At 35.5% G+C, this 13,278-nt stretch overlaps 1 protein-coding gene across 6 annotated transcripts in view; it reads right to left on the minus strand.

Moving 5' to 3' along the window:
* Bdp1 (BDP1 general transcription factor IIIB subunit) overlaps positions 1 to 13,278 on the minus strand; it is a 102,603-nt gene that overhangs the window by 72,524 nt on the left and 16,801 nt on the right. For all 6 annotated transcript variants that reach the window (XM_074077328.1, XM_020181014.2, XM_020181013.2 and 3 more), the window contains exons 8-13: positions 12,927 to 12,981; positions 11,073 to 11,213; positions 10,089 to 10,370; positions 8,023 to 8,170; positions 4,584 to 4,745; positions 888 to 1,035 (exon numbers count right to left, since the gene is read on the minus strand). In XM_074077328.1, coding sequence (XP_073933429.1) covers positions 888 to 1,035; positions 4,584 to 4,745; positions 8,023 to 8,170; positions 10,089 to 10,370; positions 11,073 to 11,213; positions 12,927 to 12,981 — 936 coding nt within the window. The remainder of the gene's footprint in view (positions 1 to 887; positions 1,036 to 4,583; positions 4,746 to 8,022; positions 8,171 to 10,088; positions 10,371 to 11,072; positions 11,214 to 12,926; positions 12,982 to 13,278) is intronic.

Below are 13,278 nucleotides of genomic sequence, written 5' to 3' on the forward strand. Positions count from 1 at the left end.
TAAGTAGAATAATATTCCAAAAATCAATAAATGGTTAAATGAACACAGTTAGACCACACTGATAGATTATCTTTAAAAATTTTGTTTTCGGCTGGCAGAGTACCTCAAATGGTACAGCACGTGCCTAGCAACCATAAGACCTTGAGTTCAAGCCCCAGTACTGCCAAAGAAAACTGAATTAATAAAAAATTAAAAAATGTTTTCAAAATATACTTAATGACATTAAAAAATATTGATAAAATGTTAAATACCAAAAGATACAAAACTGAATAGTTGAACAGTTCCAGAGAAAATGGTTTTAAATATTATACACATTATGTTTAAACTATAGAAATACTTACTTACAGAGAGAGAAGAAAGGAGAGAAGAGTGCAGAGAGGGGAAATAAAGTTTATAAAAGACAATCGGGAATGTGACTGCCAAGGTTTATGTAAAGGAGTTGTGGGCATAATTTCATGAATAGCTAGTATAAGAATGTTTTGAATAAACATTTTTTGAAAATAAACAAAAAATAGATTTATTACCACTGAGGATCTCTCAAATCATATGCCCCAGATTCTTAAAAAAAAAAAAAAATACGTAGTAGATGGGGGAAGAGGGAGAATAATGGAGGGGAGGAACAAACCAGAGTACAAAATATGTATATATGGAAATGTCACAAAACACCCCCTATATAATTATTGAGTACTTAAAAAAGACATAAAAAAAGAAAATAAGTAAATAGGAGACAAATAAAGATGGGAATAAATATTTAATGTTTTAATATGCTTTTATCTGTTTTAATATCAGGAAGAGCAGTTTGTAATTAAAAGCTAAATATTTTTATTACCAACTATTTAGGAAATATTTTTATAATTTTAATTTCTATAAAATCTATCTCATCATACCTCTTCAACAGGAGTTTCTGAATGTAAACTCTTGCTCTCTGCATGTGTTTTGCCAGATTTCTTCCCAGCTGCTCTTGAAAGATTAGGTTTAGGTCTCTGGAGCCGACCTCTCAAATTCAGTTTGGAATTTTGTGCTTGATCGGTTACCCTAAAAAATTAATATTATGTAAATTGCAACCAACATGCAGTCATATTCAAATGAAACTACAAAAAGACTGAATTCAAAACCCATTCCCCCCTACCCAAAAAAGGGGAATACCAAAGAAAATTGAAAACTAGGCTACTTACTTCATCAAGTATTAAAAAGTTAGTATTCAATATCAATTTTTAAGAGTGTAGTGGCACTAACATAAAAATAAACAGATAAAAGAAACAAATGAAATCCAGAAAATGATTCTTAACACACAAAAAATTTTAGCACATAATAAAGGTTGCAACAGAAAACAGTGAAAAGATGAAGCGCAAAATACAGGATACTTAGAAATAAATATTACATTAAACTAAATAAATAGTGATGAGAAAACTAGGTAACTGAGAAAGAAATAGAGTCAGCTCCATCCCTTGCACTGTGCCGACAATATATTCTAAGCGAATCAAAGATTTAAATGGGGCTGGATGTGTAGCTCAAACCATATAGCATCTACATAGCAAGCAGGAAACCCTGAGTTCAAATGTCAGTACAAAAAACAGTTATTTTATAACCCTGATATGATAAAAAAAAATGTTGAGAAATCTGACAACATAAAAGCCACAACTTTTATGTGGCCAAAACATTAAAGCTAATTCAGAAGGCAAACTACTACAGAACAAGAAGCTCGTGTCACAAGGTAATCTCCCAAAATATACAGAGCTTCTATGAAACGTTATCACCAATACACATTAAAAAATTGCCCAAAGCTGGGGATGTCACTCAGTGGTAGAGCATAAGCTTAGCAGGTACAAAACCCTGGGTTTAATTCCCAGGATTACAAGAAAAAACTGGTCAAAGATTGGAGGTGTGGCTCAAGCAGCAAAGCACCTGCTTAACAAGTGTAAGGTTAAGAGTTCAAACCCCAGTACCACCAAAAAATAAATAAATAAAAATATCCAACGCAAAAGGGCTGGCAAAGTGGTTCATGGGTTCAACCCAAGTCAAAAAACACAAGAGAGGGAAAGTAGCCGAAAAACAAAAAGACTAAGAGAGGAAAATAATATTTCTGCCACAAAAACAGTAAATATGAAGACAGGCAGAGTAGAAATGCAGACAGGGTGATAGAGTAGATATGCAGACAGGCACTATTTGCTGATAAGGAAGATGAGTTCTCTTTTACATGGTTAATGGGAATATAAACCACTACAACCCCAAAGGAGATCATTTTGACAGTATAAAATTCATAAATACATAAATGTATGTATGCATACACATACACAAACACATTCTTTCAACAAGCAGTTTCATTTTTAGGAACATATCTCACATACACACTTGCATTAAGTTAAAAAAAAAAAAAAAAGCGCCACTGGCTCACACTTATAATCCTAGCTACATATTAGGCTGACATGGGAGGATTGTAATTTGAGGCCAGCCCAAGGACTAGAGCATGGGAACTCCATCTCCAAAATAACAGATTAAAAATTGACTGGATGTGTGGCTCAAGCGGCAGAGTGCCTGCTTTGTAATGATGAAGTCTGCCCTGAGTTCAAACTGCACTCTCATCACAAAAAATCTAAATTTGCCAGGTGCCGGATGCTGACATCTGTAATCCTAGCTACTCAGAAGGCAGAGATCAGGAGCACTGTGGTTCAAAGCCAGCCTAGGCAAACAGTTCCACAAAACCCTATCTCAAAAAAACCCTTCAGAAAAATAGCGCTAGTGGAGTGGTTCAAGGTAAAGGCCCTGAGTTTAAGCCCCAGTACAATCAATCAATCAATCAATCAATAGCCAGGCACTGGTGCCTTACACCTGCCTGTTATCGTACCTACTTGGAAGGCAGAGATCTGGAGGATGAAGACTTAAGGCCAGCCCAGGGAAACAAATAGTTCGAGAGACCACCCCATCTCCAAAATAACCAGAGGAAAATAGACTGAATGGCTCAAGACATAAAGCACCTGCTTTGCAAGTGAGAAGCCCTCAGTTCAAACCCTAGACCCAGGGGAAAAAAAAAGTCAGTACAAGATTATAAGCAGGTTTATAAAAAAAAATTTATATAGCCATCAATAGGATACTGATAATATGAACTACAATACATCCAAAAAACAGAATACTATTGTTATAAAAAGAACAAGGACAGCTTTTACGTAGAAGTATGAAAACACAAGAAAAAAGTACTGCAAAATGTTATGTACAGTATGCTATGATTAGGTTTTGAAAGAAAGAAAAAATTGTTTAATAACTTGATGTACAGTTTTTAAAATATCTCAAAGAACATAAATAATAATGGTCACTGTTGGAATCAAAGATAACAGAGTGGGACAACTATAATGCTAATAATAAAAGAAAAAAGAAAAAAAGATAATGATGGAAAGGAGACTTTGCTGTATGCTCTTTGTTTTTTTGTTGTTGTTGTTTTAAGGGCCTCATCCTTGCTTTGCAGGCCTCTCTACCAGTTGAGCCAGTCTGCCAGCCCTGTTTTGTGTTGGGTATTTTCAAGATGGAGTCTCTCTAACTATTCTGCTGAGCTGACTTTGAATCTTGATCCTCCTGATCTCTGCCTCCTGAGTAGCTGGGATTATAGGCATGAGCCATGGCACCTGGCTTTTTATACTTTTTGATGTTTGAACCATACTAATTTATTGCTAACACATGAAAGTAATTTCAGGGCTAGGAGCATGTATCAAAAAGTAGAGAGACAGCCAAGCAAGTACAAGACCCTGAGTTTAAACCTCAATATAGCCAAAAAATAATAATAATTTATTTAGCCAATAATATTTAAAAAAAGGAAAACTTGACCCTCAATGTGACTGTGATTTACTGATAGATAATAAATAAGAATTCCTGAACTGAATGGCTTTTAAGTCCATGAGGTGAAGGAAAAAAAGAGGAACTTGAAAATTTGTGGTATCTTTTCAAAGAAAATTCCTATGGCACTTTTATCCAGTGAAAATATTAAGTTAGCACTTCCTTAAAGTTGTCATCAATATAAATAATGCCATAACAGTAACTCAAACTGGACTGGAGGTGTGGCTCAAGCAACAAAGTGCCCACTTTGCAAGAGCAAAGCCCTGAGCTCAAACACCACTCCCACCAAAAATTTAAAAAAAAAAAAAAACTTAAACCAAATCAAAGTAAAACTTCAAAGCAAATATTTAGGCTTCCAAATTATCTTAGAAATTCATTGTAGGTTATCACCTTGATAAAATTCATAGCACTATTACACATCAAATAAAATCTTTCTATAATGCAATATAAAGTGAAAAATCCAGACATCATACTCTTAAAAGGCCACAGTAAAATTACATTGCAAGTGGTCTATGTATTAATAGTCTCTTCTACTCCATAAGTTCTCACTTAAGAACTTCATCAGAAAAAAAATAAATAAATAAGTTCACTTAAGAACTTATCAAAGACTAGAGATGTAGTCCAGTGGTAGAATGCTAGCCTATTAAGTGTGAGGCCCCAAGTTCAAACCCCAGCACTTAGGAAAAAAACAAAAAGGATGTTTAAGAATCTTACCAAATTTATGAAAATAAATAAAACCTACCATGTAAAATACTTACACTGATTTATTCTTTAGGTCATCATTTCTTTCTTCTGTACCACCACTCTCAGCATTACTCACTTCACACAATGCTGCAATTTCAGCTTCTGATGAAAGTAAACCTGAAGTGCTCATTGATCCTAGAGACTCAGTAGTTGCTGGCATGGTATCTTGTTGATTACTAAAGAAATAAAAATGTATCAACGGGAAAAGAATTCCTGGCAACACATATTTTCATACTAACTGAAAGAGTTTTTAAATACACAAAGCCAGGCTGGGGATATAGCTCACTGGTAAAGCACTTGCATGGGTTGAACCCCCAGCACTACAAATAAATTAAACAAATAAACAAGGAAAATCAACAGTTTGGAAAATGATTCTTTACATTATGGAACAAAGCTATTATATTAGCTTTTCTAACTTTTGTTTTGGTTTGGTTTTTCAAGACAGGGTCTCACTACATAAACCGGGTTGCCTATGAATTCATGATCCTCCTTCCTCAGTGCTAGATTACAGGCAAAAATCACCACATCCAGTTCTGCTGGATTTTCTGTGATCTACTTTCATGCAAGGTAGCAGCACCAACCTAACAGGCTTGGGAAAATACTCAAGAAGTCTCAAAATGAAAACTATTAGTTCAATGTGGTTCAGAAATAAAACATACCTATAAAATAATATTTAGGAATTAGCTTTCATTAAAATTTTGTATTGGCAGTCTTTGGTTTGCATTACACTATGTTAACCAAATTGTGTGAAGACATGGTTCACAAATTACAGTTAACACTGAAACGTGCAAAGCAAGGACTACAGCATGATGAAACATTTCAATAAACAATAATACAACTGATGGCCACATACTAACTAGCAGTGTTTCAATACGTACTCACATTCAGTCAATTTTCTTTCTCATTTTCTATACTAGGTGTTTGTGTTCTGCCAAAAGATCAGTAAAAAGTTCTATGTATAGTTATTGGCTGCATGTTTCACATAAAACTTCCCAATCAGTAGTGTACTTTTAACTTTCTTCATGGAATTTTAGTTAACACAAGCATCTGATTTTTCTATTGTCTAAAGAAATGCTTAATACCACAAAAATATTTAACTATATTTCTTCTAGAAGGCTTAAAGATTTGTTTTATACATGAAGTTGTTTCTTTGTTGGTTTTTTATTGTTACTGGTGGGGGCGTTTTTTTGGGGGGTTTTTTTGATGGGACTGAGGTTTGAACTCAGGACTCTGCACTTGCAATGCAGGCACTCTACTGCTTAAGCCACACCTACAGTCCATTTTCCTCTGGTTATTTTGGAGATGGGGGTCTCACAAACTATTTGCTAGGGCTGGTCTCAAAACTCGATCCTCCTGATAGCCTCCCAAGTACTTAGTCTTACAGACATGAACCAGCTGCACCCTACTTACACGAAGTTATTAACCAATCAATAAGTTAATGGGGCTGGAAAAAGTGGCTTATGTGCCTAGCTAGTATGCATAAGGCCCTGAGTTCAAATTCCAATGCTACAAAAAAAAAAAAAAAACAAGAATTTAACAGGAATTCTAGACACATTTCTAGTTCATGTACCTGCACATGTGACCTTTGTGAACAGAAATTTGCAAGTGTAACTTGTGTTTAATTGTAACTCTCTGGTTATATACTGCTTATATCTGTAGAAGCAAGTTACTGAAGTAAATACCAATAAAAAGTTAAAAAACTAACAACACAAAAAAAAAAAAATTATGAGGACTGGAGATGTGGGGACGTAGCTCAATAACTGAGTATTTGCCTAGCATGCACAAGGCCTTGGGTTCAAATACCAATACTGAATAAAAAAGTTAATGGAGGACTGCGGGTGTACACAAGGTGTGAGTTTAATTTTACCACCACAAATTAAGTAAACAAACAAACAAAACCAATTATGGTATAATGTGAAGGTTCAAATGACAGAGCACCTGCCTAGCAAGAGTTGGGCCCTAAATTCAAACCCCAGTACATCCGGGGGAGAAAAAAAAAAAAAAAGGTAATGGATATGGTAAAATATCAATCTAATGTTATCTTTTTTCACATTTTAGCAGCATTTAATGAATATCAGTTCAAACTTTGCCCACTGATTTCTAAAACTACCTCTGCCATACAATATATTCCTAAATGACTCTTCCTACACTAGACATTTGGTTCCACTGAGTCAATCTGTCTCTCTCTTTACCAGTGTCACACTGTTTTAGCTTTACTTATTTGTTTGGTTTTGCATTGGGTCATACTGTATAGCCCAGGCTGACCTGGAACTCCTGATTGTCTGGTCTCAGCCTCCCAAGGGCTGGGTTTACAGGTACATACAACCATGCCTAGCCCCCTATTCTAGCTTTAGAATAAACCTTAAACATTCCCTCTCCACAACTGGACAATTTTTAAATAAATTCACTGTTTACCAAAAACAGTTGGAATTTTGTCTAACACAGGGATCTAACACATGACGGACAGCACTTATACCCCAGATCAAAGAGTGGGGATTTTTTAACATTCATTACAGCATTGTGTTGTCACTAAATTAGAAAAAGTCATGATGAGTATGATATTGTATATAGTTTATGAAATAGTTATATCATGGAAGTCACACACTGGTCAAATAGCAACAAACAACTACAACACTGTAAAACTCCACATAAATGAACTATCTAGAATACCAGATTCACAAAGATAGTAAATAGACTAGAGGGTACCAGGGGTTATGGGAAGGGAAAATGGGAATTACTGCATAATGAGGATAGGGTTTTGTTTATGATGATGAAAAAGTTGTACAAAGTGGTAATGATTGCACAAGAACATAAATGTAATTAACGCCGCAAAATAGTACACTAAAAGTGTTCAATCCACCACACAAAAAAAGATAAGAAAATCTTTTAGAAAATTTAAAAGCACCAACCAAAAGAAAGCTATAATGGCAAAGTGAACATCAATATAAGAACTAGTCAGGGTCAGGCACCTGTGTCATGCCTATGCACAGATCAGGAGGATTGAGGTTCAAGGTCAGCCCAAGGAACAAGAGACCCTACCTGAAAAATACCCAACAAAAATAAGAGCTGGTAAAGTAGCTAAAGTTGTAGAGTGACTGTCTTGCAAGCATGAAGCCCTGAGTTCAAACCCCAGTACTGCAAGAAAAGAACAAAGAAGCAGTCAGGTGTGGTGGTACACACCTGTAATCTCAGCACTTAGGACGCTGAGACAGGAGGTTCTCAAGTGAAGAACAGCTTAGGCTACATAGCAAGACCCTGTCTATAGAAAGGAAAAAAACAAACAAAAACCCAACAACACAATGATAAAAAACCCAACAACACAATGATAAAAAGCTATTTCCTTCTTGGGGAGCTAAAAGGAAAAACACAAATCCACAATTTGCATTTGGGAATTCAATACTCTCAAAATAATCAACAAAAGACGTAGAAAGCCAGGAAAGATAAAGAAAATACCTTGCTGAAATGATAGGGTCAGGTTTCTTGTCATGTTCAGCACTAGAAGCTAACTGCACAATGTCATCTGTGTTCTCCGTACAGGAAAGCATCTCTTCTTTATTGCATTCACCTTCATTTGCCTCAAGCATTAAAGGCTGAGAATTATCTAGAAATATAAAGTGCATGTTATTCTAAAAAGCAAAATCTTTATCCTTTCCTGCAAAATATTAATATACTCAATACTCAAGTTCTTATTTGTAAGGTTTATGGATTATTTAAAGCATAATTTAATAAACTTAAAATTGTTTGTGTTTTGAGGACAAGCCCAGGTTTTCCTGGGTAGTTTTAAGCAACTTCCTTTTTTTATTTTGTTTTTGCTTTTGTTTTTCTGAGACAGGGTCTGACTCTTTAGCCCAAGGGGCCTCAATGTTGAAATCCTCTTGCCTCTGCTTCTCAGCAGAAGCCACCACACCAGGTTGCAATTTTCTTTCCTCTTGCTTCAACTTTAAGTGCTTAAATTGACTTGTTTTAAATGTCTAGTAAGGAAACCAAAAGTGGACTTCACTATTCTTTTGCTCCCTCAGAAGTATATTAATTAATAATACAGTAATAGCTACCATTTATTGAGTACAACTAAATGGAAGGAACTCTTAAGTCCATCAGATGCATTATCTCATTGAATACTCAAAACAATCCTATTAAGAAGCATTAATATTAATCCCATCATAAAGATTCACCTAAACTCAGAGATCTTAAGTGACTTTCTCAATGTCAGACTTAAATAAGAGCTAAGACTTAAAGCACAGCCTGTTTTATTTCTAAAATCTGATTTCTGAATCAGACTGCTAGTCTACTTTATATGTAATGTCCTTTGTAATGTTAAACTACAAAGAATATAGTGTTATAATGCTAATAAATCAGACTACTTTAATTACAAGGACACATTTATTAAAATCATTTTGGTAAAGATAAACTACATGAAATTTAAATTTCATAGAAAAGCTGAGCACCAGTGGCTCACACTTATAATCAAAAACAAAACAAAAAAATTCCACAGAAAAGTGATTTGGTGTGATACTACCTTTTCCTCCTGTCTTTACTTGATTATCTGTTTTTTGGTACGTGTGTTTTGTTTTGTTTTTATGTGCAAGGGAATGAACCCAGGACCTCGTGCACGAGAGGCACACAAATTACCACCAAGCCTCCTCTCAAACTAAGTCTTCTTTTCCTAGCGACTTATAAGTACCAGTATGTTTGCATTCTAAAGCTAAGAAAGAAAAATGAAAGAAATATGAAATCCACTAGTTCTTTCACAAAATTAAACAATCCACTGTAGGTTCAGAGATACTCCATGCAGTCAGACCAGAAAACCCTGTGATTCATTAGCAGACATAAAATTACTAATCACTGTTAAAAGGAATCAAAAGGAAGTAACACATTTTAGAAACACACATCAGAGAAAAGTCTCCCTGAGCTTCTTTTTTTGGTGGCACTGGGGTTTGAACTCAGGGCCTCACGCTTGACAGGCAGGTGCTATTACCCTGTGAGCTGCTCACCAGCCCATTATTGTGATGGGTTTTTTTGAGGTAGGGTCTCACAAACTATTTACTGGGGGCTGGCTTCAAACTGCTATCCTCGTGATCTCTGCCTCCTGAGTAGCTAGGAGCCACAACTGCTTTTTTTTAAACAACCTTTTTGTTCTTTACTTAAAAATAAAAGGATTAGCTGGGTGCTGGTGGCTCATGCCTGTAATCCTAGTTACTTGGGAGACTGAGATCAAGAGAATCCATGGTTTGAGGCCATCACGGGCAAACAGTTCTTGAGAACCCCATCTCCAAAATAATCAAAACAAAATGGACTAAAGCTGTGGATCAAGTGGAAGAGCTTCTGCTTTGTAAGAATGAAGCCCTGAGTTCAAACCCCAGTCCCACCAAAAAAATAAAAAAAAGGATTTAACACAGAATCTGAATGGAGACAGAAATAATTATCATGCATTATAAATTTTGGCTATCCACAAGTATTTCGTATACTGTATATGTCTTCTCAGGTAATAGGGAAGCTATTAGAATGTGTAAGAAACTTACCCTTGTGTTTTTCTCCTTCAGAAGGACCTGACTGAAGAGTGGCACTTCCTAAAAGATTTTTTGCTTCCTGTCCATTAGCTTCATCTTGATTCTTCTTTCTCCTTTTGTTTTGATTTTGATCTTGTTCTAATGCAACTTGTCCTGCATCCTGTCCTGATGAAATCAGAGATTCCTCTTCTTCAACTATCTGAGCATCATTTTGAGATCTTTCTGTGTCTGAAATTTTAGTACTCACTGACTCATCTGGATCATCATTCACTCCTTCCCTAGTAACTTTTTTCACTGAAAACAAGAGAAATGGTTATAAATACACTTACAGAAAAATTCTTCAAGGTGAATAAGATAAATAATCCAGGGTGCCCTCCATAACATTATTTGTGTGAGCAAAAATCAAGAATCTAAAATAGGGAATGATGAAGTAAGTTATAATACAGCCAAGCTATAGAAATCCATGCAGCCAAACCAGGTGCCCTTGACTCACATCTATAATCATAACTACTTGGAAGGCTGAGATCAGGAGGATCACAATTCAAGGCCAGCTGGGGCAAATAGTATGAAAGACCCCATTTCCAAAATAACTGGAGGAAAATGAACTAGAGGTGTGGCTCAAGTAGTAAACAGCCCACTTTGTAGGCAAAAAGTCCTGTGTTCAAACCCCACCTCCACCAAAAAAATAAAAAGAAAAAATCCACGCAGGTAAAGGTTTGAGCTCAGTGGTAGAGCATATCCTTATTAGCATACAAGCACCAGAAAAAAAAAAAGGGCTAAAGTTATGGCTTTAACAGACTTAAAGTTTGAGTTCAAGCCCTAGCCCCGCAAAAAAGAAAAGTGTGGGCAATAACAAGTAACAATAATGAAATAGGTTTATATGTAGTAATAAAAATCTCAATACCTTATTGGGGATGAGCCACACATGAACTCTCAATTCCTGACAAGTCTATTACTACTAAACAAAATTGTACATTTTCTTATAAAAAGCAATACCTTTCACATTTCTCCGTGGTTTGAAGGACTTCTCCTTTACACTCTGATTTTTAACGGATTTTTGTTTTCTTTTCTCTTCCTCAGCAAGAACTTTCTGAAGCAAATGAGCAAAAAAATCGAAGTCAAAAGGGCGTTTTTCCTCTGTTTAAAAAAAAAAAAAAGGAAAAATAGTTCAAATTTTTATTTCAAAAACAAAAGGGAAAAGAACTTTGTAGTTTTCAAAGTATCATAACATCAAAGGCAAAGAGACTTAATATAGCAGGAGAATGGATAAATGAGTACACAAGAGAATACCACACAGCAATAAAAGGGAAAAACTAGTTAAAAAAATAAAAGAGCTGGGGGTATAGCGCAGTAGTAGAGCACCTGTTTAGTATGTGCAAGGCACTGGGTTCAATCCCAGTACCATGAAATATAAATTAAATTAAATTTAAGGAATAAACTATTGATACAGGCAATAAACTGGGCAAATCTCAAAAACACAGTGAGTAAAAGAAATCAAAATGTACAAAACAGTACATGTTGTATGAAGCCACGAATGAGATGTGGAACAGGCTAAACTAACCCATGGTGATTCAAATGAAAATAGTGGCTGTCTTGACCCAGCAGGACAGGATTTAACTGACTAGAAATGAAACCATGGCACCTTCTGTGGTGATGATAATGTTTAACATATAATTTGGGTCGGTGATTATATATGTCCTTTTTTTTTTTTTTCATAATGAGACTAGTGCTTGATTCAGGGCCTCTTGCTTGCTAGGCAAGTGTTCTACTATTTGACCCATGCCTCAAGCTCCTTTTTGCTTCAGTTATTTATCGTATGGGGTCTTGTGCTTTTTTGCCAGGACCAGCCTCAGATTGAGACCCTCCTACCTATGCCTCCTGAACAGCAGGCATTACAGACATATATCACCATGCCCAGCTGGCTTTTTGAAAGAGGGCCTTTCATACTTTATTGCCTAGAGTGGCCTTGAACCTTGAGCCTCCTATCTCTACCTCCCGAGTAAGCCACCATCTATCTGTTTTGACTCGTCACAAACATGAACTAGCACTCGAAGAATCTAAAAAGTATCTCTAAATAGTTCTCAGAGAAGTCAAAATATAAATTCTTCCCCCCAAAAAAAATCCACAAAGGTTTTATTTGTTTTCTACTACAAAGCATCAAAATCAGAAAAAAACTATACATTTATAGATTTATGAATTATATTCTGATTATGTTAAACTAAATGAAAAGTTCCTGTATTCACAATATTCCTGACCTTCCAGGAAATGGTTTCCCTGAAGACCCAATAAAACATTGGGTGTAAAATTCACTCATGTATCTACCCTCCAGAAACAATCCCTTAAACATAACTCCTTCACAAAAAAGAAACACTTTGAGCCTGGTGCCAGTGACTCATACCTGTAATCCTAGCTACTCAAGAGGCACAGATTAGGAAGACTGAGGTTTGAAGCCAGCCCAGGCGGATAGTTCACAAGACCCTATCTTGAAAATACCCCATACAAAAAAGGGCTGGTGGAATGGCTCAAATGGTAGAGTCTGCCTAGCAAGCATGAGGCCCAGAGTTCAAACTGCAGTGCCACCAAAAAGAAAGAAAAGAAACACTCTGAAGCGGATCATTAGTCCCTCTGTAGCTTCTTAGACTGAGAACTTGGCTCATCTGCTCTGAGTATTTTGGCTAATCCTTTGCTTTTGGGTTTGGTAGGAGATTTGTAGCAACTCCAAACCCATACTTTTAAAAAGAAACTTACCAGTCTTATTATTCATATGTCAAAAATGGAGCCAAAGAAAAAACACTGGTCACTATTAGTCTCAACAAAAGACACTTTGCAAAAGAGGTGTTTAATACTTACGGAATGCTTTGTCTATTCTCCATCCATTTGTTTTTTCTTCACGCTTAAATTTATTCTGTCAACAACAACAAAAAACCTATAGTAATTTTTTTACATTAAAAAAGTAAAGTTTTTTTAAATTATTAAAGCATTACAATGAAACTTTTATAGAAAACATATGATTCTCTTATAAGTGATACATCTTTGCCAATAGGCAAGTTACTTAAAGCTATAGCTTTTAAAAAAAAATAAGAATGAAGACTATGCTAAGTTGACCTTTATTAACAATAGCATGAATCAGTAATGGAAACTGAATTTACGGACAAAAAAAAAAAGTAGCACGGATACAGACAAATCTACAGTCCATTAATCT

This window comes from Castor canadensis, chromosome 6 (genome assembly GCF_047511655.1).
Source record: "Castor canadensis chromosome 6, mCasCan1.hap1v2, whole genome shotgun sequence".
NCBI classification, from domain to species: domain Eukaryota; kingdom Metazoa; phylum Chordata; class Mammalia; order Rodentia; family Castoridae; genus Castor; species Castor canadensis.